The sequence below is a fragment of the Paroedura picta genome, chromosome 2, assembly GCF_049243985.1.
Source record: "Paroedura picta isolate Pp20150507F chromosome 2, Ppicta_v3.0, whole genome shotgun sequence".
Taxonomy (NCBI): domain Eukaryota; kingdom Metazoa; phylum Chordata; class Lepidosauria; order Squamata; family Gekkonidae; genus Paroedura; species Paroedura picta.
The window spans coordinates 177,254,499-177,278,926 of record NC_135370.1 but is presented as its reverse complement, the minus strand read 5'-3'; the positions used below and the strand labels follow the sequence as shown (position 1 = coordinate 177,278,926).

Sequence of the window (24,428 nt, the reverse complement as noted above, 5' to 3'; positions counted from 1 at the left end):
CCTCCTCCTCCTCCTTCTTCATTTCTTCTTCTTCTTCTTCCTCACATGTGAAACCGGTTACACAGAGTGCTTGGCTATTTCTTCCAAAGCAAATGACTTAAATTATTAAATGTGAACTGTATCCATGTGGGTATATCCATACCTTAAGGCAGCCATTTTCAACCTTTTGACTGTGGAGGAGCCCCTGAAATAATCTTTCTGCCTTCGAAGTGCCCCCAAAATTATGTCAGCTGGCCACGCCTCCCCACCACGCCCCCTGAGAGTGAAATCACCACCCATCAAGGCTCAAAGAGAATCATAGAGTTGAAACGGAACCCCTGGGTCATCTAGTCCAACCCCCTGCATTGTGCAGGACACTCCCAACCCTCTCGCTCACCCACTGTCACCTGCCACCCCCTTGAACCTTCACAGAATCAGCCTCTCCGTCAGATGGCTCTCCAGCCTCTGTTTAAAAATCTCCAAATCTGGAGAACCCACCACCTCCCGAGGAAGCCTGTTCCACTGGGAAACCGCTCTGTCTGGAACTTCTTCCAGAGGTTTAGACGGAATTTCTTTTGAATTAATTTAATCCCATTGCTTCTGGTCCGTCCCTCTTGGGCAAGAGAGAACAACTCTGCTCCATCCTCTACATGGCAGCCTTTTAAATACTTGAAGATGGTGATCAGATCCCCTCTCAGTTGTCTCCTCTCCAGGCTAAACAGACCAAGCTCCCCCAACCTTTCCTCATCTGTCTTGTTCTCCAAACCCCTCACCATCTTTGCTGCCCTCTTCTGGACTCGCTCCAGTTCGTCTACATCCCTCTTCAACTGGGGTGCCCAAAACTGAACACAGGACTCCAAGTGAGGTGTACCAGAGCAGAGAAATAGGAAGTGGTTTAAGGTGGGGGTACGCATGCAGGCTCTGCCCCTTCCCAAGCCCAGAAACCATGAGAACTCACTCATTCACGTGGTTGAGGGGGCAATGGAAGGGGCCAGTTCTTCAACTTGTGGCTGAGTCCCCTAAGGCAGGAAGGGAAAGCTGTGGATCCCTCCCCCTGAGGCTCCCGCAGACGCCTGGGGATCCACAGATCCCTGGTTGGAAATCCTTGCCTTAAGTCAACTTGTGGTCCTCCATATGTCCATGGACTACAATTCCCATGAGCCCCTGCCAGCAAACGCTGGCAGGGGCTCATGAGAATTGTAGTCCATGGACATATGGAGGACCACAGGTTGAATACCCCTGCCTTAAGGACTACTTTTTCCCACATGAACCTACCCAACCACTATGCTCATGGTTGACAGCTCTGGGTTGGAAAGCACCTGATATTCTGGAGGTGGATCCTGGATTTTTGGTAGAGCAGGAACCTCAGCCTGGTGCTAAGCCCTAGAATCCACCCTCCCCAATAGCCTTTTTCTTCTGAGGAACTGATTTCTGTAGCTTGGAGATCAATTGTGAAAGTTGGAGAACTTCAGCCCCACGCCCTGGAGGTTCAAAACAACAGATGGAAACCACACCAGTTGAACTGGTTTTCTGATGGATTTCCTCAGCAGCCAATAGCTGCGTTAAATGTATAACACGTAGAATATGTCAAAGGTGTACAAAATCCAAAAAAATATAACATTTTGATATTCCATTTAGAAGTGGCATGGCGCAGAGTGGTAAGACATGCAGTCTGAAAGCTCTGCCCATGAGGCTGGGAGTTCGATCCCAGCAGCCGGCTCAAGGTTGACTCAGCCTTCTATCCTTCCGAGGTCGGTAAAATGAGTACCCAGCTTGCTTGCTGGGGGATAAACGGTCATGACTGGGGAAGGCACTGGCAAACCACCCCGTATTGAGTCTGCCATGAAAACGCTGGAGGGCGTCACCCCAAGGGTCAGACATGACTCGGTGCTTGCACAGGGGATACCTTTATCTTCAAACAGGTTTCTTTGAAAAGCTACCAAAACAGAGTGTCATTGGGAAACCGTATCATGCACGACACTTTCCGTCAAGAGCAAAAAGAATATAAATTGTCTAAAGAGAGACTTACCCCCAATGTAATGAAAACACAACCCAAGAGTAAGATATAATCCTGTAGCTTGAAATCTCTTCTGGGGAACTTGGTCTACTAGCAGAACACAATCCGGTCACAAAGTGACTTCCGGTCTATCCAAATTGTCACTACGGGTCACGGTTTGATAGACCATGTAAGTTAACCCTGTCATTAATATATAACAACGATTTAAAGGAGAAATAGCACATCGAAATTCTGAGTAGTTGAACGTACTGAGTGGTTTAATGTGGCATTCGAGCCTCCATTTAAAGGAGGGGAAATTCACAAAATTGTGAGTTTATTTTATTATTTATTTATTTATTGGATTCATAACCCACTGCCCTCAAAACTAGCTTGCGGCAGATAACAACAAAAATCCGACAATAAAACTCTATCTATCTATCTATCTATCTATCTATCTATCTATCTATCTATCTATCTATCTATCTATCTATCTATCTATCTATCTATCTATCTATCTATCTATCCATCCATCCATCCATCCATCCATCCATCCATCCATCCATCCATCCATCCATCCATCCATCCATCCATCCATCCATCCATCCATCCATCCATCCATCGGATTTAGACTTGGACCACCCACTGTGGTCTATGTCTCAACAATCCAGACCCAAAAAGGTGACATTCCCTCCCCTAGAGAGATTAGTCGTCCCCCCTTCTAGCATTGTCTCCCACCCGTGGGTAAAGGTTTTCCTGTTCTGTCCAATGTTTCCTCACTGGTATGTATAGATTCTCCTTCCTGTTCATGTCTCTATGTGTTTCGTTTGAAATGATTTTAACAGAGTCACTGGAAAAGATGGTGAAGAAGAAGAGTTGTTTCTTATATGCCACTTTTCTCTACCCAAAGGAGCCTCAAAGCGGTTCACATTTGCTTTCCCTTTCCTCACCCCACAACAGACCCCTTGTGAGGGAGGGGAGGCTGAGAGAACTCTGAGATTACTGAAGAAGAAGATGGTTCTTATATGCCACTTTTCTCTACCTGATGGAGCCAAAAATCGGCTTACAACCACCTTCCTTTTCCTCTCCCCACAACAAACACCCTGTGAGGTAGGTGGGGCTGAGAGAACTCGGACAGAACTGGGACTAGCCCAAGGTCACCAAGCTGGCTGTATGTGGAAGAGTGGGTAATTAGTGGCCACCACCCTTAACCACTACACGAAGCACTACACCAATGTCTTACATTTTTTTAAAATGTTACAAACGTGCAGTGGATAACACCAATTCTGCATTGAAACTCTTAGATACCCCAAAAGAGAGCTGTGGTTAAGAGTGGCGGCTTCTAATCTGGCGATCCAGGTTTGATTCCCCACTCTTCCACATGCAGCCAGCTGGGTGACCTTGGGCTCATCACAGCCCTGCTAGGGCTGCTTTCACATAGCAGTTCTCTCAGAGCTCTCTCAACCCCATCTACCTCCCAGCCCCTGTTGTGGGGAGAGGAAGGGAAGGTGATTGCAAGATGCTACCTGACTCCTTCAGGTAGTGAAAAGCAGAATGGAAAAACCAACTCTTCTTCTTCTAGCTGGTCTGACGAGAAATTCGAACCTGGATCTTTGTGGCGCAGGGAGACTCACACAGCAGGACAGGCTGGTATAATCACATCTGCTGCATCAAATGGCCCTCAAAAGCTCCCAAGTAGGAGAACCTGGATCCAAAACCTTGCCCTTACTAAGCCATAAATCTTGTTGGGCGGGTAAGGCTAATTTACCACTCACAGTTGTCGCCCAGCTTTTCTTGGCTCGCTTGTGGTGCAGACAAACTTCAGTATGTAAATCCTGGTAGCATCCTGGTAGCATGGCCACCTGGGTACGGATACTTGTGCAGGAAGGAGGATGAGGATGAAGAAGACTTGGTTCTTCTATGCTGCTTTTCTCTACCCAAAGGGGTCTCCAAGAGGCTTCCGATCACCTTCCCTTCTTCTCCAGACAACGGGCACCCTGTGAGGCAGGTGGGACCTCTCAGTCTCTAAGGGCCTAATCCAGGGATACACAGCTGGCTGCATGTGGAGGAGGAGTGGGGTGTCAAACCAGATCTCCAAATCAGAGGCCGCGGCTCTTAACCATGACACGGATTTATTAAGCTAGGGTTGGTCCAAGCTACTCACAGAGTGAGATGTAACAACAGAAGCATTACTTCCTCTTGAATTCAGATTTGTAAATCCTGAGTCACTCTCAAATACTTCATGGAACCCGGGAGAAACATGTAGAAATCAACCAAGTCCAAGACCATGTTCTACAGGTGAGGGATCCTCTGTGCTAAACCGTCTCCCTCTCTTCAAACAAAATCTTAGTTGTGAATTTCCTGCATTCTGCAGGGGGTTGGACTAGATGACCCCGGGGGTCCCTTCCAACTCTATCATTCTATATGATTCAGTGCGGTGATTGCGAATGATAGTGAATTTGGTGAAATGAATGGACATTTATAGGTATTTATGCAATTATCTCAGTATTAGATAGTTAGGTAAAGGTAAAGGTATCCCCTGTGCAAGCACCGAGTCATGTCTGACCCTTGGGGTGACGCCCTCTAGCGTTTTCATGGCAGACTCAATACGGGGTGGTTTGCCAGTGCCTTCCCCAGTCATTACCGTTTACCCCCCAGCAAGCTGGGTACTCATTTTACCGACCTCGGAAGGATGGAAGGCTGAGTCGACCTTGAGCCGGCTGCTGGGATCGAACTCCCAGCCTCATGGGCAAAGCTTTCAGACGGCTGCCTTACCACTCTGCGCCACAAGAGGCTCATTAGATAGTAGGGCCCTTCTATTTGTGTGAAGGGCAGAAATCCTTCATTCAGTAAGAGGATTTTTATATTTATCGTTTTGCGCTGTCTTGGCAGAAATTTATATAGCTTTGACCGTGATTCAGTATCAGGAAGCGACTCTTGTCCGTTAGATCTTAATGCCTCGGATAACCGTTTTTTTATGTCCCGTACCAATAACTCCCTGCAGTAGTGGCTGTTTATTGACAACTCAATAAAATTGGATGCTGGAAGAGGTGAGTGAAGAAGAGAATTTGGGCGGTAAATCAGAAAGCATCAAATGTAATTGCTGCCCCCTCAGGAAAAATGCAAAGGAGGGAACATTTCCACCCGTTACGATGAAATCCCAAATGAATAAATCAGAGCAGCCAGCTAGAAGGGCAACAAGGAATTTAATTCTGCAAAAATAATCAAATAGCACCATTAATTGCCCGGAACTCCTTAAATCAAGCTCTCTGCGTGAACAGGAGGGAGGTTACTTGCTCGCTGAATCAGTTTCTTCACATTGACCGTTTCCGCACTGGGAACTTCACTGCCCCAGCTCCTGTGCAGGAGCACAAATTGGGGATGTCTGAAGTGCACCAGGCCAAAGGCTCCCCCATGAGGGTGCAGGAAGTGATGGGGCAACCTGCCATGACAAAACTCCAGCCTGCAGCCCAGCATGAAACCTCCAATGCGTAAACGCACATTCTGTTGATTTTGCCCTGGCCTAGATAGCCCATCGGATCTCGGAATTTGCAAATTTATTTACAGATGTGAATAGAATTTACAAATTCTGTATGTATATTTAATACAGTGTTGGGAGCTACTGAGGAAAGTGGCTATCCTGAAAATGAAAGACAATCCAGACTTCGTTCTGCCTCTCATCATCTGTTCCACATAATATATTTCTGGTAAGGGCTTGGGGGAGGAGAGTGTCTCATGGTTTAAGTGCCACTCAGCACTTAACACCCACTCAGGGTGGCTGTCCCACCCCTGAGTGCCTCCTCCTCCAACCAGCTTGCCTGTCTGTCCATCAGCCAACCATTTGCCTTCCGTCTCCCACCCCGGACCTCCCCCTCCTCCTTCCACTTCCCTCTGAGGCTTGGAGGCTGCAGATCCCTGCCGCTTGAGAGCTGCCCCTGCCGTTGAGTTCCCTAACAGCTGCCTGCAGCCATTCCAGGTCCTGGAGGAACGGGAAGGCCGTCTGCAGAGTTCTTCCACCCCCAATCTAGCACCTGTTGTATTAAAGAATAGAATGTGCTTGACCCCTAATCTTCTAAAAAAGGAGGAATCAACGAACGTGTAGCCATCGCCATGAGCTTTTTTCTTCTCCAGATCTCGGAAGCTAAACAGGGTCAGCTCTGGTGAGCATTTGGAAGGGCAACCTCCAAGAAACACGAGGGTCATGACACAGGGGCAGGCAATGGCAACCCGACTCTTAACATCTCTTGCCCATCGGCCAGGCAATCTGAGGATCTCCTGGCTACATTTCACACATGCCTTACAATGAATAGCCAGCCTGGTTGGTTAAAAATGGCAGCCAGGTTTGATTCCCCACTTGTCCTCTGCATGCAGCCAGCTCCGTGACCTCCAGCCAGACACGGTTCTCTTAGAGCTGACGGTGCAGAACAGTTCTGTTAGAGTTCTCTCAACCTGGTCTAACTATGCTAACTACACACATTCTCTCCTTCACTCACCTCTTCAAGCATGCCCCCCCTTGCAGGATTTTCTTCATGTTCTGTTCGATCATGCACACTGTTAGGATCTGTCTGGTTGTCAGCCTCCTGCCGTGAGCATTTTGGTGTTGTTATTCTGTGTAGTAGTTCAGCATTGGAATAGGCCGCCTAAAGAGGTGGTGAGCTCCCCCTCACTGGCAGTCTTCAAGCAAAGGTTGGGTGCACACTTTTCTTGGATGCTTTAGGATGCTTTGGGCTGATCCTGCGTTGAGCAGGGGGTTGGACTAGATGGCCTGTATGGCCCCTTCCAACTCTGTGATTCTGTGATTCTGTTATCGGTAAGGCTGGCCTTGAGTCCACCTTGCACAAATGATGTCATGTGCTCCTGGGCACAAGACTATTTTGCATGCTTTTTCTGGGGACAGGGGAAACCGGCCTGTTGTCAGTTGTGGGTGGGGTTATAGTGTTGCCTATCATGTCGGTTTCAATAAGCATCATCATGAGCTTCGTATCGCTACCTCGATAAACTGATTTTGGTGCTAACGCCAAGGGAGGTCGACGGTGGTCTGATACACACTACTGCACTTGCTTATTCCAACACTTGGCAATCTTCAAGTAGCGGCTGGACAGATCCTTATCCGGGAAGCTTTAGGCTGATCCTGCACTGAGCAGGGGTTTGGACTAGATGGCCCATAAGACCCCTTCCATGATTCTATGATTTTTGTCCCCCTAGGTGTGTCATGTCGTGTCATGTTGGGCATATCCCTGAGCTTTTTTTACACACGAACCACTTAAGAGCTGCCTTCGTGTGCGTATGTGGATTGTGCTGCATGTGGTGAATAAACCGGTCAGGTCCCTTCTGCACACCATGTACTTTCCATGGCCAAGGACTGGTCATGAGGACAGGTTCCTTGTGCAATCCCAGAAACAGAAGCTGCCAGCAATAATATTTCGTTTCCCTCCTCCCCATTCTTTGCCTGGCAGCAAAATTCAACAAGAGTCCAGTAGTACATTAAAGTCTAATACAAATTAGTTTTAACACTATTCCTCCCAGTTGGGGCCTGGGGCTCCCCAGTTTTGGCACCTTTCTGCCTGCTTCAGGGCTTTAAGGAACTGAGGGAAATCCTCCCCCCCATAGGCAAGAAGCCTGGAAAAAAACCTGATGTTTTTACTTTACCAAGAAATTATATAGGACAGGTGACACTCTGGTTTGAGGGCAAAACTCTATGGTAAGAAGTTAATTCTACCATAGAGTTTTGCCCTTAAACCAGAGCGTTGCCACCTATGACGTTGGTGGCAACGCTCTGGTTTAAGGGCAAAACTCTATGGCAGAATTATGGGTGACAGAAGAAATGGGTGATAGAATATGGCAGAATTATGGGTGACAGAAGAAATGTCACTTTTTTCAGGCTCCTTCTGACTGACCTGGCAACCCCATTTGTCATGGGTAGTAAGGGACTGCCGTGAGCCAACCCTTACCCTGGTTAATTAATGCAGCCATAACTCTGCGGTCTGCCCTAGTGTAACTCCACCATGCCTCATGCTATATTTTCTATGACTGGCTCAAGAGAGACGGCCTATAAATATAAATACATAAGTAATAATAATAAGAGTTGGTTTTTAACATCCTACTTTTCACTACCCATGGGAATCTTAAAGCGGTTTACGATCATCCTCCCTTCCTTTCCCCTCAACAGACACCCTGTGAGGAGAGAGCTCTGTCAGAACTGCTCTGTGAGAACAGCTCTAATAGGACTGTGACGAGCCCAAGGTCACCCTGCTGGCTGCATGTGGAGGAGGAGCGGGGAATTAAACCTGGCTCTCCAGATTAGAGGCTGCCTCTTTTAACTACTACACCAAGCTAGATTTTATGTTTATTCTACCTGATTATCAATTAGCAGTGGGGAGCGGCACTTGCCCACTATGGAAGGTTGCTCCATGCATCTCAGGTATCTTTCAGGCGTGATGCACTAAATCAAGGGTAGTCAAACAGTGGCCCTCCAGATGTCCATGGACTACAATTCCCAGGAGCCCCCTGCCAGTTGGCAGGGGGCTCCTGGGAATTGTAGTCCATGGACATCTGGAGGGCTGCAGTTTGACTACCTCTGCTCTAAACACTAGGCCCAGGTTAACGGGTGCCATTTTCCTGGCCTATATGGTCCTATATGATCTTGGGGGCCGTACCCAATGGGGGAAATCCCAAGGGCTGTTTGGGGTCAGGAACAGGGTGGCCAGTCCACACACACACACACACAGCCACTGGGGGAAGGATGAGGGTTTGGCATTTCCAGCTCAAGGTTCGGAAACTCTTGGAAATGAGTAAGGTGGCTCCTTTGGAGAACAGACGCCTCAGTTGGGGGGCAAGACTGTAGGGCCCACCCTCCACAGCTGCCTTTCCTAACTTTCTTACCATTGGGAAACACCTGAAACATCCTTCAGGATTCGAGAAACCCCAGAAGTGGTGCAATCATGCAGAATATGGTGGGGAAGCAGAGCTGTGGACATGCCCACCTGAGGCCCCTCCCCTTCCCACCCCCTCCAGGCCTCTCATTGGCCATTTTGGGAGGGGAGGGCATGTTGACATGACCATATAAGGTCCTATAACCCGATTAATGTTTAATAAATTAAAAAAATTAACTCCCACCCATTTTGGAGCCCTTCAGGGCTTGTCAAGAAACCACAGGGTTTCACAAAACCCTGGCTGAAAAAGCCTACCCCTCAGCATCCACTTTCTCCAGGGAAACAGATCTCTGTAGTCTGTAGAGGAGCGGTAATTCCTGGGGATTACAAAGGAAGAAAAATGCTTTCAGCCGACACCAGTGTCTTAATAGGTTTGGCTTCACGCGACTGGCAGGTCCCTCGGTTGTTAGCACTCCCCTTGGAGGCTGGCATTCCTAGTAACTGGAAAAGTCTTTAATATAATTATATTCTATACATATAATTATATAAGGTGTTTGTATGCTGTTCTGGGACTCCTTCGGGTAGTGAAAAAGCGGGAAATAAAAACCCAGCTCTTCCTAGAATAATGCTCATTTCCATTATAATTTTTTTTGCTTTCCTTTCCCTTTAATGATGAGCCCCTGATGGCGCAGAGTGGTAAGGCAGCAGAAATGCAGTCTGAAAGCTCTGCCCATGAGGCTGGGAGTTCAATCCCAGCAGCCGGCTCAAGGTTGACTCAGCCTTCCATCCTTCCGAGGTCGGTAAAATGAGCACCCAGCTTGCTGGGGGGTAAACGGTAATGACAGGGGAAGGCCCTGGCAAACCACCCCGTATTGAGTCTGCCATGAAAACGCTGGAGGGCGTCACCCCAAGGGTCAGGCATGACTCGGTGCTTGCACAGGGGATACCTTGACCTTTACCTTTTACCTTCCCTTTAAATTTTCAGAAAGCACGGGTCAGGATTAATACACAACACACTCCAAATGGGGGCTTTTTTTCTGAATGAGTTTGCATTTCCGACCACTGAGAAAGGCCTCAGGGGCCAAAACGCTCGTGGTATTCGTTGGCCATTCGACATGTTCCTCAGCTTTGTACAGGAAATGTTTACAGCTTGCGTGAAGCTTATAGTGTGACATTCAGGCGCTTCATGTTTTTAAAATCTGGCATGTGTGCAGTCCATATAATAAATATTTAATGCATTGTTAGTTTATTGGATGCAGCTTGACCTTCTGCGTATTTATCCTTAGTCAGGAAACCTGTGCCTGGAACGTGGAAGATCTGTAACGTGGATGATTGAAAAGGATATCCTACAGGGGCATCGGGTGAGAGCTGCATTTAGCATGGTTAGATGAGGAACTTCCCAATGTTTTTCACATAACCCCTCCAGCCTCCTGATTGGCTCAGGAAAACATTTTTCACAGTCAGAGTAGTTCAGCAGTGGAATAGGCTGCCTCAGGAGGTGGGGAGCTCCCCCTCACTGGCAGTCTTCAAGCAAAGGTTGGATACACACTTTTCTTGGATGCTTTAGGATGCTCTGGGCTGATCCTGCGTTGAGCAGGGGGTTGGACTAGATAGCCTGTATGGCCCCTTCCAATTCTATGATTCTATGGCCTGTGTGGCCCCTTCCAACTCTATGATTCTATGATCCTGCGTTGAGCAGGGGGTTGGACTAGATGGCCTGTATGACCCCTTCCAACTCTATGATTCTATGATCCTGCATTGAGCAGGGGGTTGGACTAGATGGCCTGTATGGCCCCTTCCAACTCTATGATTCTATAATTCTATGATCCTGCGTTGAGCAGGGGGTTGGACTAGATGGCCTGTATGGCCCCTTCCAACTCTATGATTCTATGATTCTATATGGTGACTTCCTACTTCTTTGGGTACACTTCCTCCCAGTTTGCCTCTAGAAGAACAGTTGAACAGACTGAATGAAAAGACAGCAGAACAGTTAGACTGCTAGGTCTCTCTCTCTCTCCCCTCTCTTTTCCTATAGTAAATTTGTTTTCCCTGGAATTATAGCTAATCTCCCGACTAAAGAGACCAGCTTCCCTGGAGAAAATGGCTGCTTTGGAGGGTGGACTCCATCTCTCTATAGTCCTCTGAGGTCCCTCCTTGCCCCAAATCCCGCTCCCTCCCAGCTCCACCCGGAAAGTCTCCAGAACTTGCAGCCAGGTGTAGTGGTTAGAAGTGCGGACTTCTAATCTGGTGAGCCAGGTTTGATTCTCCGGTCCCCCACATGCTGCCAGCTGGATGACCTTGGGCTCCCTACAGCACTGATAAAACTGTTCTGACCGAGCAGGAATATCAGGCCTCTTTCAGCCTCACCCACCCCACAGGGTGTCTGTTGTGGGGAGAGGAAAGGGAAGGCGACTGTAAGCCACTTTGAGACTCCTTTGGGTAGAGTCTCAATGCAGACTCTTCTCCTTCGTCCTCCTAAACTCCACCTTCTAAAGCTGCCATTTTCTCCAGGGGAACCAACCCCTGTCACCCGGAAACCAGTCGCAATCCCAGGAGAACGCCAGCCCCTGCCTGGAGGTTGGCAACCCTGTTTGTGAGCCAAAGGAAACGTGTTTCCCAAGTGGTGTGTGTGTGTGTGTGTGTGTGTGTGTGTGTGTGTGTGAGGAAAACAGCAAAACAAGGCAGGATGCAACACTAGGGAATAAGGTCACACCCACAGAATTCCTCAGGTGGCACACGAAACGTACCCAGGTATGAAAAGCACGCAAGGGAAGGGGAATTCCGCACACGGCATTTCGCTGAGGCATCTTTACGCAATGGAGGAACTCTCTGCTATGGAGGGCTAGGCTTTGGGGGAAGGCCTGATGCTATTGCAAATATGATTTAATTATGCCCGCCTTCCCCCAATCACGCACACCTTTAAAAAAGAATGTGCCTCACCTATTACTATGTATACAATACCCTAGTCTGCACGGCACCACAGATTGGGAAATGCCTGAAGATTTAGGGCTGGAGCTTGGGGTTGGGGTAGAGAAGGAGGGCAGGGGTAGTCAACCTGTGGTCCTTCAGATGTCCATGGACTACAATTCCCATGAGCCCCTGCCAGCAAATGCTGGCAGGGTCTCATGGGAATTGTAGTCCTTGGACATCCGGAAGACCACAGGTTGACTACCCCTGAAAGCTCTGACAAAATCCATGCCAGAGAATCCACCCTCCAATCCTGTCTTTTTTTTTTTTTCCAGAAGAACTAAACTCCATCACCTGGGGGTCAGTTATAATCCCAGGAGATCTTTAGCTTCTGTTGGCAGAGTTTAATATGCAGATAGGGTGCAGCACCAGGCTGAAGAATAAAAACAGTTTTTATTCGGAAGAGAAACAAACTATGTACAAAAAGAGGAGAGGAGAGACCTAACTATTTGAGCTACCCGTTGTCTGCAGTCATTCACAACTGTTGTGGAGGGGAGCAGGGAGGAAGTCTGCAGTCATTCACAATTGTTGTGGAGGGGAGCAGGGAGGAAGTCTGCTCAAACAAGCAAAAAGTCTCTTGTTTAGACAATCAGGACACTGGAGGAGATTATTTGAAAATCGTCAGGAACTTTCTGTCTTAACTATGCTTAATACACATCTCTTACAATGCCCCCTGCAGGACACCCTTGACATTCTGCTCAATCTTGTGCAGACTCTGCATAATCCAACTGCTACCACCTGAAGCTGGACAACCCAGAACTTCAGAGGGGGCATCATCTGGGCATGGAATTGGGGTCACTGTGGGTGGGCAGATAGTTGTGACTTTCCTGTATTCTGCAGGGGGTTGGACTAGAAGACCCTGGAGGTCCCTTCCAACCCTTCGATTCTAACCCTGAGGGAAAGGTGAGGAAAGCACCGCTGTCAGGGGAATAGATTCATTGAATGCAGCGAGCATGTAGATATGAAATTCCAGGAGACGGGCACTGGCATTTTATAAACAGGACTGCAAGATAGTGCAGTGGATGCTAAATAAGTAAGTGAATGAATGAATGAATGAATGAATGAATGAATGAATCTTGCTCCTGCCGTCATGGCTGCACTAAAAACTTTTTAAACAAATCAACCTGTATTGGGGCAAATTCTAGATTGGAAAAGTAGAGTGTAAATATTTGAAAAATGAAATCGCTTTTTAAAAAAATGGGCTAGAGATGTTTTAAACAAGTCCTGTTCCAAATGCCGCCTTTCCTAGGAATTTGTGGCACAGACTTTATTCTCCTCCGCATGCCTGCCTTGCAGAACGTCCTCCCTCCCTCTTGCTGTTATGTCTGAAGGTTCGGTGAATACAGTCACAGAAAACAGGCCTCTTTATATTAGTAATAACAACTCCCAACTCCAGCAATACCGAACAAGAAACTAGGGGGGAAATTGCAACTTATATACGCTTTCAGATGGCCCGCCAAGAGCCCTGATTGGCCCTTAACGGAGCCTCCGGATTGGCCCATAAAGTTCTTTAGTTCTCAGTGTCTATCGGTAGGTTCTCTGAAGGACTGTTTTGCATCAGGTCTCTCATAACCCCGTTTTATCCACGTACAATCCACTCTCTCTTCTTGACAATGGATTCTTTGACCCAGAGAGAAAGCAAATTTTGTGGGAATGCAGCATAAATTTAATTCAGGCCCCAAGCGTTCCTTGGTTCTCCCTTTGTTTCCCTCCACATTGGTGAGGCGTAATTTTTTTAAAATGGAAAAGACAGAGCTACTCTTCACTTTGCCGTATTAACTGGATCAACCTGTCCTGCTGCTTTTTGCAGCTGGGTGTCGGTGAGCTCTCGGCAAGAGAGTTCTTCGCATCGTCTCGGCCGCTGTGGCTGAATCATCCACCAGTTTCTGTTGTGTTGACGTGCAAGTTTAAAGGTCCCTCTGTTTCGATCTCCCTCCACAAACCTGGAGTCCTGGGTGCAATTCTGGAGGCCTCACTTCAAAAAGGACATGGACAAAATGGAGGGGGGGGGGGCAGAGGAGAGCGCCAAGGATGATCCGGGGCCTTGGGACTAAGCCCTAGAAGGAAAGGTTGAGGGACATGGGGATGTTCAGCATGGAGAAGAGGAGATTGAGAGGGGACAGGATGGCTCTCTTGAAGTATCTCAAAGGTTGTCACTTGGAGGAAGGCACGGAGCAGTTCCCTGTTGGCAGCAGAGGACAGGACCTGCCGAATGGCTTTAAACTACATTATTTTATTATTTATTTATTTTGTTACATTTCTATACTGCCCTCTATTATTATTATTATTCTATGATTCTATGTTATACTATTTATACCAGCACAAATATTTCGGGACAAAGGGCTAGTATGATGTAGAGAACACATGTGTATATATGCTTACCTGCTAAGCAAGGTGGGGGAAAGGTGGGTAGACGTGATAGAATGGAGGAAATTTAGATGTTGGTGGGACAGAGTGATTTTATTGGAAAGGGAAGCATTGGATATATGACCTTTGACCTGGATGTGACATCAGAGTCCTGCTGCAGTCCCGCCTGTCCTCAAGCTCCACCCTCACCAGACTCCGCCTCCAATATCTCCACCACTGCTGTGGTGGCTCTGCAGCGCCAGAACTGAAGGTGGCCAAAGGTGGTACTGCAGTTCCACTTCTGAAAATATTTGGAAGTATAACTCTGGCAGATTCTCAGAAGGTATTTAGATGACTGACTACAAATTCTATGAGTCAGGGATAAGAGTTCCCTGTGGCACAGAACTGCTGACTTCTCCACACGTGAGCAAATTATGCAGAATAAAACTGATCTCGGTGATACCGCACGTGGGTTGCGAAATCCCACTCATCTTGCAGAATTTGGATTGCCTTGGCACAGGAACAGGGCTTTTGATTTATTCATCGATGGATTTATTTTGGTGCAAAGCACAGACATCTCTGTGCATGGATTTTGTGTGACTTAGCGTGCAAATACATGCATGTATGGGAAACAGGGCTTCCTCATTTCAGCTTTTTGCCTTGTAAGAGCAGAAAGGCAGGATAGACATTTTGCAATTTAAATAGAATCTCTTTTTCGATATCACTGGTGGTTGTTTTTAGCAGAACGATTTAAGACCAATGGTGCTCAAAGGGACATAAAAGCTCTTATAGGTGCTGAAAGAAGGCCAGGATTCAGGAGAATTTATGCACACAGATACTCTGCTTTTCTCTAAGGAACCCCAATGCAGTGTACAGTAGCCTTTCCCCACAAAAGGAACCTTGTGAGACAGGTGGGGCTGAGAGAACTCTTGAGAGAACTGAGACTGGCCCAGGGTCACCCAGCTGGCTCCACATGGAAGAGAAGTAGGGAATCAAAACTGGTTCTTCAGATTAACCCACTCTTAACTCGTACACCACACTGGCTCACTCCACCATAGGAACGTGATGCAGATGGGGCTGAGAGAGTTCTCAGAGCTGGTGACTGACTCAAGGTCACCCAGCAGGCTTCATGTGCAGGGGATTGCCTGGTTGGGAGCCCCCTGAAGATACAGGGATGGGGCCTGGGGAGAACAGGGGCCTCAGTAGAGTACAATGCCACAGAGTTCATGCTCTCAAGCAGCCATTTTGTGTAGGGTAGCGGTCCCCAACCTTTCTCAGGTCAGGGACCGCCTCTGGGGTGAGGGGAGAGCCGACGGCCCGGGTGCTGTGAAAACGTGCATGCGCAGTTGCCACACATGCGCGTTTTCGCCACCAGGGGGTGCTACCAGGGGGGAGGCAGGTGCAGCTGTCGGTGGCCCGGTATCGTGGCCTTTGCAGCCCAACACCGGGCCGCAGACCGGGGGTTGATGACCCCTGCTGTAGGGGAACTGGTCTTTGTAGTCTGGAGATGAGCTGGGGAACAGGAAGCTGGGCTGGAGGGACTACCCACTCCTGAAGTTGGCATGCTCATTCCCCTCCCTCTTTGATTCCCTGCTATGGGATCATTTGTGCTCAGTTGTTGTGGCTCTTTCTTCCGGGCCACTGGACTACCCTTCGATAATAAGAACCATTCTGTGGGAAACTGAGTTGTGTAAAGAAGTGGGGGGAAGATTTTGCTTCTATAATTGCTGTGCGTTTATGCTCGCGTTTGTCTTCGACAACACAGGAGCCTATTTGAACCCTCCTGAGGAAACGTCCAAGTTTCCAGCCAGGATGCCTTTTTCTGGAAGATTTGCCATGGAACAGGACTCCTACAAGTTACTGCAGAGATCATTCATGACATTAAATATTGAGGGGAACTGGAGAGAGATCTCTCAGAATTAGAACTGTAAGAAGAAGAGGAGTTGGTTTTTAACCCCCCCCCCTTTTCACCACCCGAAGGAGGCTCAAAGCAACTGACGATCGCCTTCCCTTTCCTCTCCCCACAACAGAGGGAGGTGGGGCTGAGAGAGCTCTGAAAGAACTGATTGGTGAGAACAGCTCTATCAGGGCTGTGAGGAGCCCAAGGTCACCCAGCTGGCTGCTTGTGGTGGAGGAGTGGGGAATCAAACCCAGTTTGGCAGATTAGAACTTCCGCTCTTAAACACACTACACCAAACTGGGTCGCTAAACAGATCAGACCCCTTGGGGGAGGCTGCTTTGAGAGGTGGACACTGTGGCATCATAGTACACCCAAGTCCCTCTTCTCCCCACCCTTCCTAGGCTCCACCTCCCAAAACTCCATGAATTCCCAAATTTTTTACAGTCGGATTAGTTCACCAGTGGAATGGGCTCCCTAAGGAGGTGGCGACTCCCCGTCATTGGCGGTCTTCAAGCAGCAGCTGGACAGATCCTTCTCCTGGATGCTTGAGGCTGATCCTGCATTGATCAGGGGGTTGTACTCGATGGCCTGTCTGGCCCCTTCCAACTCTATGGTTCTATGATGATATAAGTAGCAGCTGGACAGATCCTTCTCTTGGATGCTTGAGGCTGATCCTGCACTTAGCAGGGGGTTGGACTAGATGGCCTACATGCCCCTTCCCACTCTAGGATTCTATGAACGGAGTTGACAACCCTGACTATACTGGTTAATTTTGGCCCCCAGATTGTTAAAGACAAAATGCTTCTTCCAAATGTGGTGGAAAGTTAAGTCATTGAGGGAAGGCGGATCCAAAAACGCTTAGTTGATCCTTCAGGAGTCTCTATTTTCAGGACTTTCCACCTCTGGCAAGCCTGACGGGATGTGCAAGGTGCATGTTTGCATTTAGCAACCACTGCTTAAAAAAGAAATCACTTGGGGGCTTTTTATAGCTTTCCTGTGATGGGGTGACTGGAACTTCGGGAGATCTTGTCAGGAGGGCTGAAAGGAAGGAAAACAAAAGCTCTCCTCAAAGGCTGACCTACATTTTGCACACGGGAAGGAGGAAGAAAGGCTTCCATAAAGACCCAAGGAAGATAAACAAATATTTCTTTTAAGAACATAATGTGAATTGTGGTGGGGGAGATGCAGTGTTTTGTGGTGAGTGGAGGGAGCAAGGTTACCGCTGGAGATTTGCCAAAGCACACTGCTAAATAACAGTATAACAGAAGAGCCCTACTGGATCAGACTGGTGGGCCATCTAGTCCAGCCTCCTGTCTCACCCAGTGGCCAGCCAGTTCCTCTGGAGGGCCAGCAACAGGGCAGAGAGGCAGAGGCCTTCCTAAGAACATCAGGAGAGCCCTGCTGGGTCAGACCAGGGGTCCATCCAGTCCAGCCTCCTGTCTCACACAGGGGCCAGCCAGTTCCTCTGGAGGGCCAGCAACAGGGCAGAGAGGCCGAGGCCTTCCTAAGAAGACCAGGAGAGCCCTGCTGGGTCAGACCAGGGGTCCATCCAGTCCAGCCTCCTGTCTCACACAGGGGCCAGCCAGTTCCTCTGGAGGGCCAGCAACAGGGCAGAGAGGCCGAGGCCTTCATGAGAACATCAGAAGAGCCCTGCTGGATCAGACCAGGGTCCATCCAGTCCAGCCTCCTGTCTCACACAGGGGCCAGCCAGTTCCTCTGGAGGGCCAACAACAGGGCAGAGAGGCCGAGGCCTTCCTAAGGACATCAGGAGAGCCCTGCTGGATCAGGCCAGGGGTCCATCCAGTCCAGCCTCCTGTCTCACACAGGGGCCAGCCAGTTCCTCTGGAGGGCCAACAACAGGGCAGAGAGGCCGAGGCCTTCCTAAGAACATCAGGAGAGCTCTGCTGGGTCAGACCAGGGGTCCATCTAATCTGGCATCCTCTCACACAGTGGCCAACCAGGTAATCTCTGTGCATGGATTTTGTGTCACTTAGCATGCAAATACATGCATGTATGGGAAACAGGGCTTCCTCATTTCAGCTTTCTGCCTTGGGGATTCAGAGAAGGTTTCCCCACAGTCGCCGTTGCTAGTGGCCATTGTTCCTCCATGAAACTATTGAACCTCCTTTTTAATCTGTTTATGGTTTAGCAGACTGTCCCTTGGCAACCCAAGACGCTTGGCCCATCCAACAAGGAAATGGGCGATGGCCCCAGAGATGCTTGGGTATCGGGTTTCTAGCTTGGTTTGCTGTCTCTAGCTTTGGAAATACCTGGAGATTTTAGGAGTGGAGCCTGGGGAGGGCATGGTTTGGGGAGGGGAGAGACGTTGTCCATATACGATGTCATACAGGCCACCTCTACCCCCTCTCCCAACCAGCCATTCTTCTCCAGGGAAAAAAGATCTATTGTCTGAAAATCAGTTGTAATAACAAGAGATCTCCAGATCCCACTTGGAGGTTTATCCAATTGATTGGTTAATTGGTTGATTGATTGATCAATTGATTGATTGATACCCCACCACTCCCAGTGTGCTGGCTCAGAGTGTCTGCCAGCATTGTTGTTGAAATATACACAATAAACATCCAGAATAAGTTCCTGACAGTCAGAGCGGTTCCTCAGTGGAACAAGCTTCCTCGGGAGGTGGTGGGTTCTCCTTCTTTGGAGGTTTTTAAACAGAGGCTGGAGAGCCATCTGACGGAGAGGTTGATTCTGTGGAGGGGTGGCAGGTGACAGTGGATGAGCGATTGGGATGTGAGTGTCCTGCATAGTGCAGGGGGTTGGACTAGATGACCCAGGAGGTCCCTTCCAACTCTATTATTCTATGATTCTAAGTTCTGTCTAAACCTCTGGAAGAAGTTCCTGACAGTTAGAGCAGTTCCTCAGTGGAACAGGCTTCCTCGGAAGGTGGTGGGTTCCCCATCTTTGGAGATGTTTAAACAGAGGCTGGAGAGCCATCTGACAGAGAGGCTGATTCTGTGAAGGCTCAAGGGGGTGGCAGGTGACAGTGGATGAGCGAGAGGGTTGGGAGTGTCCTGCACAGTGCGGGGGGTTGGGCTAGATGACCCAGGAGGTCCCTTCCAGCTCTATGATTCTACGATCCTATGATTCTAACAGAATTTTACATATAATATTAAAACTTTAAAAGCAGGTTAAAAACAGCCCTCCCAGTCGCAGCTGAATAGCCGAGTTGTTTCATTTAAGAGATTTCAGTGGACAATCCTTTGCTAGTTCTGAGTTGGGAAGTCCCTGTAGATCAGGAAGCGCATACCAGGAAGTTCCTATTCCAACTATGCTAAATACATGTCTGCTCTGATGCCCCTTGCAGGATTCTGTTCATATTCAGTCATGAGTACTATAGGTCTTGCATCTCCTAACGCCTTGCTGGTGGCCAAAGGGGACCTGGTAGCCTACATGGCAGGCCCCTCCCCATTTAATGAATTTGCCATTTGTGGCTATGACGGATACAGCTCGGTAATTATTTAGGAAATGGAATATAATTCTGCGTACTTAATGCAGCCCGCACCTTGCAGGTAACACATGAATGATGATATTCTCCATCTCTTGCAGGTTGACCTGGAGCCAGAAGGAAAAGTATTTATAGCAATTACCCTTTCGGGCAGCTTTACTGAAGGTAAGAAGAATGCATCTCTGCTCTCCTGCCTTTATTTGGCCATTTGTTTGTTTTTTTAAGCATGTCCTAATAGGTAAATGTAAGAGCTTCTTGTGGCGCAGAGTGGTAAGGCAGCAGACATGCAGTCTGAAGCCCTGTCCATGAGGCTGGGAGTTCGATCCCAGCAGCCGGCTCAAGGTTGACTCAGCCTTCCATCCTTCCGAGGTCGGTGAAATGAGTGCCCAGCTTGCTGGGGAGTAAACGGTGATGACTGGGGAAGGCACTGGCAAACCACCCCGTATTGAGTCTGCCATGAAAACGCTGGAGGGCGTCACCCCAAGGGTCAGACATGACTCGGTGCTTGCACAGGGGATACCTTTAATATCTGAGGTTGGCAACATCGACCTACTGCCGAGAGACAGACAACCCATGCCAAGGCTCAGCATTGTGCAATCGGAGATGTTTCCATTCATTCCCCCCTCTCTTTTCACATATTAGGGAGGATACAGCTTAGGTCTGAGCAGATCATGGAGGAAGGGTCTATCAATGGCTGCTAGCCATGGTGACTAAAGGGAGCCTCCATGTGCAGAGGCAGTCAACCTCTGAATTCTAGTGCCCGGAGGTGAAATCAGGGGAGTGTCTTGACCTCTCTGCCCTGTTGTTGGCCCTCCCGAGGAAATGGTTGGGTGGGGACAGGTGACTCTTTTAACCAGTAAGGCTTCTGATTAGCCAGTCATTTGATTACCCATGCATAAACAACGTCGTTGCCGTGGTTAAGAAAAGAAGAAGAAGAAGAGTTGGTTCTTATATGCCGCTTTCCCCTACCCGGAGGCTCAAAGCGGCTTACAGTAACCTTCCCATTCCCCTCCCCACAACAGACACCCTGTGGGGTAGGTGAGGCTGAGAGAGCCCTGATATCCCTGTCCGGTCAGAACAGTTTTATCAGTGCTGTGGCGAGCCCAAGGTCACCCAGATGGCTGCATGTGGGGGACCTTGGAATCAAACCTGGCATGCCAGATTAGAAGTCCGCACTCCTAACCACTACACCAAACTGGCTCTCTAAAAAAGCAGCCTCTAATCTAGAGAACTGGGTTTGATTGCCTACTCCTCCTCCACATGCAGCCAGCTGGGTGACCTTGGGCTAGTCATGGTCCCGACAGAGCTGTTCTTGCAGAGCAGTTCTGTCAGAGCTCTCTCAGCTCCACCTCCCTCGCAGGGATAGGGCGTCTGTTGTGGGGAGAGAAAAGGAAGGTTGTGGGGAGAGAAAAGGAAAAAGCACTATGAGACTGCTTTGGGTCATAAAAAGCGGGGCACAAAAAACAGCTATTCTTCATCCTCGACCTCCCACCCACCCAAACAGTACCTCTCTTTCCCCGTCTTGTACCGTTTCCGAATCACTCTTTGAGAGTTGAGCATTAAAGGTGAGTCATTTGCAGCCTCAGCGGCTCCATCACACCTTCAGTGCCCTCCGCAGGAACTTCTGATTCAGCTGGGGAAGAAAATGAAGCACAAGTCTGGACCTGTTCCTTTTTTCTTCTTCCCCTCTTGCTCCTGCTATGAAATCCCAGGAGATTTCTAGGAAGCCTGGCAGAGGGTTCTGGGTACAAGAAGCTGAAGCCGCCACGGGTGTCTCTTGGTGGTAGTTTCCACCCCGGGTTATGCTATTAAGGTGGGCTCGGAGTTCTCCAACTATTATAAGCGCTATCGAGAAAACAGAGATGGGAGAATGGCTGCTTTGGAGGGCGGACCTCCCCAAGCCCCGCCCTCTCCAAGCCACACCCACCAAACTCCAGGCCTTCCCCAAGCCAGAACTGGCCGCCCTACGTACTGTGCGGCATTCCCTTCCACAACCAAGCTAAAGAGAGCTCAGTTCTCTGCGGAGGCTCTCTCTCTCTTAAAATCCTTCCAGGATAATATATTCCGGACTTCATGCAGGAAGACTCAGCATTTCCAGAAGACACGTGCGAGGACTACAGAACCGGCACCCCTTTCCTGAGCACGGCAGAGCCTCCTGCATGAAATATTCAGGACCCGGTGTTATAAAAATTGCATTAGCCACCTCCCCTGCTTCCCTTCCGAGATCACCCTCTTGGCTCTGTGTGTCGCCAAGAACGCCGGTTCGCCTTGGTCTTCAGCCAGCCACGGAACGCAGAGTCGAAAGTCGACCCCACCCAAAAACGTACATTTGCATATCCTAGCAAGGAGGTTCATGAGAAAGCAGCAGTCACCTGGGAAGCTTCCCTTTCCAATTGCAGCTCAATCATTGGCTTACTGGGAAATGAGGGTGCTTTGGAATATTCAAAGGCTTTTGCATACCCTGAACAGACACAAAACTACCCTGCTGAATCAGAATCTTGCTCCATCAACATTCTGGAAGTTGCTCCTCAGCAAAATGAAGAAGACCCCGCTTTTTAATACCCAAAGGAGTCTCAAAGGGGCTTACAGTTGCCTGCCCTTCCTCTCCCCATAACAGACACCCTGCAAGGCAGGTGAGCTTGGGAGAGCTCTGAGAGAACTGAGACTGCCCCAAGGTCATCCTGCAGGCCTCAAGTGCCTCAAAGGAGCTTATAATTTCCTACCCTTCTTCTCCCCACAGCAGATAGGCTGAGGCTGAGAGAGCTTTGAAAGAACTGGGGCTGGCCCAAGGTCTCCCATTGCACCTCATGTGTCTCAAAGGGGCTTACAATTGCCTATGCTTCCTCTCTCCACAACAGTTTGTTGTTATGTGAGAAGTCGTGTCCGACCCATCGCGACCCCATGGACAATGATCCTCCAGGCCTTCCTGTCCTCTACCATTCCCCGGAGTCCATTTAAGTTTGCACCGACTGCTTCAGTGACTCCATCCAGCCGCCTCATTCTCTGTCGTCCCCTTCTTCTTTTGCCCTCGATCGCTCCCAGCATTAGGCTCTTCTCCAGGGAGGCCTTCCTTCTCATGAGGTGGCCAAAGTTTTTGAGATACTCTGTGAAATAGGTGAGGCTGAGAGAGCTCCAAAAGAACTGGGACTGCCCAAGGTCAAGCAACTGGATGCATATGAAAACATGGGAAATCAAGCCCAGTTCTTCCAATTAGAGCCTGCCGCTCTCAAGAGGGCCTCCCCCCCCCCCCCATCTTCTGGGATATCCGTAGGGGCCAGACTCTAACTAAACCTTGGACTCACTTATACCAAGATGATTTATGGGACTCAAACCGAGTCCATTTTAAAAACTCAGAGAAGGACTCAACGTTCGAAGTCCTTCCCAACCCGGAGCTTGCAACCCTATGCATCACTGAATACTCACCTCACCCAACCTGGTGATATAATAAATTTTGTTGGTCTATAAAGTAGCTCTGGATTGCAGTTTAATTTTACTGCAACAGACTAATAGGGCTACCCGGTGGGAATTCATATTCTTTATTTATCTCCTGAAAGGCATACTAGATGACTTATAAACTGAAAACGCAAGGCATCAACTTCCATTAGTTTGTAGAGCTCCAGGGTGAGAAGAAGAAGAAGAAGAAGAAGAAGAAGAAGAAGAGTTGGTTCTTATATGCCGCTTTTCCCTAACCGAAGTAGGCTCAAAGCGGCTTACAATTGTCTACCCTTTCCCCTCCCCACAACAGACACCCTGTGAGGTGGGTGAGGCTGAGAGAGCCCTGATATTACTGAAGAAGAAGAAGAAGAAGAAGAAGAAGAAGAAGAAGAAGAAGAAGAAGAAGAAGAAGAAGAAGAAGAAGAAGAATTGGTTCTTATATGCCACTTTTCTCTACTCAAAAGAGTCTCAAAGTGGCTTACAGTCGCCTTCCCTTTCCTCTCCCCACAACAGACCCCCTGTGAGGTGGGTGAGGCTGAGAGAGCCCTCATATTACTGAAGAAGAAGAGTTGGCTCTTATATCAAGAGTTGATTCCTGCAAAGCCGTTCAGAAAGTGGGACAGGTTTGTGTGTTTGTGGACACCCCGAACGTAGCTATAGAAGCAGGCAATGCATCTTGAGCCATGAAGGAAGCATCACACCTACGCCAAGATTATGGAAACGAGTCCCCAAAGGTTTTGATCTAAATATGAAAGTGGATCCGGGGTGGTGGGGAGAGAGCGGCTGCTTTTCCTCTCGTGTGTAGGAGTCGATGCCGGGGAGGGAAGAGATAAACAGCACGCAGCCACAGAAACCTGCGGTGCATTCTTGTCTTCCCTGTCAGATAGAAATGGCAGCTAACCAGTGAGAAATATGCGGCTGTGCTATCTGGGGCAGGGCACGTTTGGGAGTTGGGCTCCCTGGGAAGAGCTCAGGTGTGGGGAAGAGGCTTGGTGAGTCAGGTGGAAGGCATTGGCATTTTGTAAGGGGCAGGTGAGGCCGTTTCCCCAACTAGGCAGAAGCAACAGAACCAAGTTTCAGGCCAGTGTCACCTTTAAGTCTCATACAGTTTAATTCTGGCTGTATCTTCTTCTTCTTCTCCTCCTCCTCCTCCTCCTCCTCTTCCTCTTCTTCTTCTTCTTCTTCTTCTTCTTCTTCTTCAGGAAAAAAATTGTTCACACTCCGAATAGTTCAGCTGTGGAATAGGCTGCCTAAGGAGGTGGTGAGCTCCCCCTCACTGGCAGTCTTCAAGCAAAGGTTGGATACACACTTTTCTTGGATGCTTTAGGATGCTTTGGGCTGATCCTGCGTAGAGCAGGGGGTTGGACTAGATGGCCTGTATGGCCCCTTCCAACTCTATGATTCTATGATTCTATGATCCTGCGTAGAGCAGGGGGTTGGACTAGATGGCCTGTGTGGCCCCTTCCAACT

The 24,428-nt window shown here is 48.8% G+C and overlaps 1 protein-coding gene across 1 annotated transcript in view; it reads left to right on the top strand.

Annotated features, from left to right (window-relative positions):
* PRKCH (protein kinase C eta) overlaps window positions 1-24,428 on the top strand; it is a 106,083-nt gene that overhangs the window by 18,182 nt on the left and 63,473 nt on the right. The window contains exon 2 of the mRNA XM_077323920.1: window positions 19,625-19,688. Coding sequence (XP_077180035.1) covers window positions 19,625-19,688 — 64 coding nt within the window. The remainder of the gene's footprint in view (window positions 1-19,624; window positions 19,689-24,428) is intronic.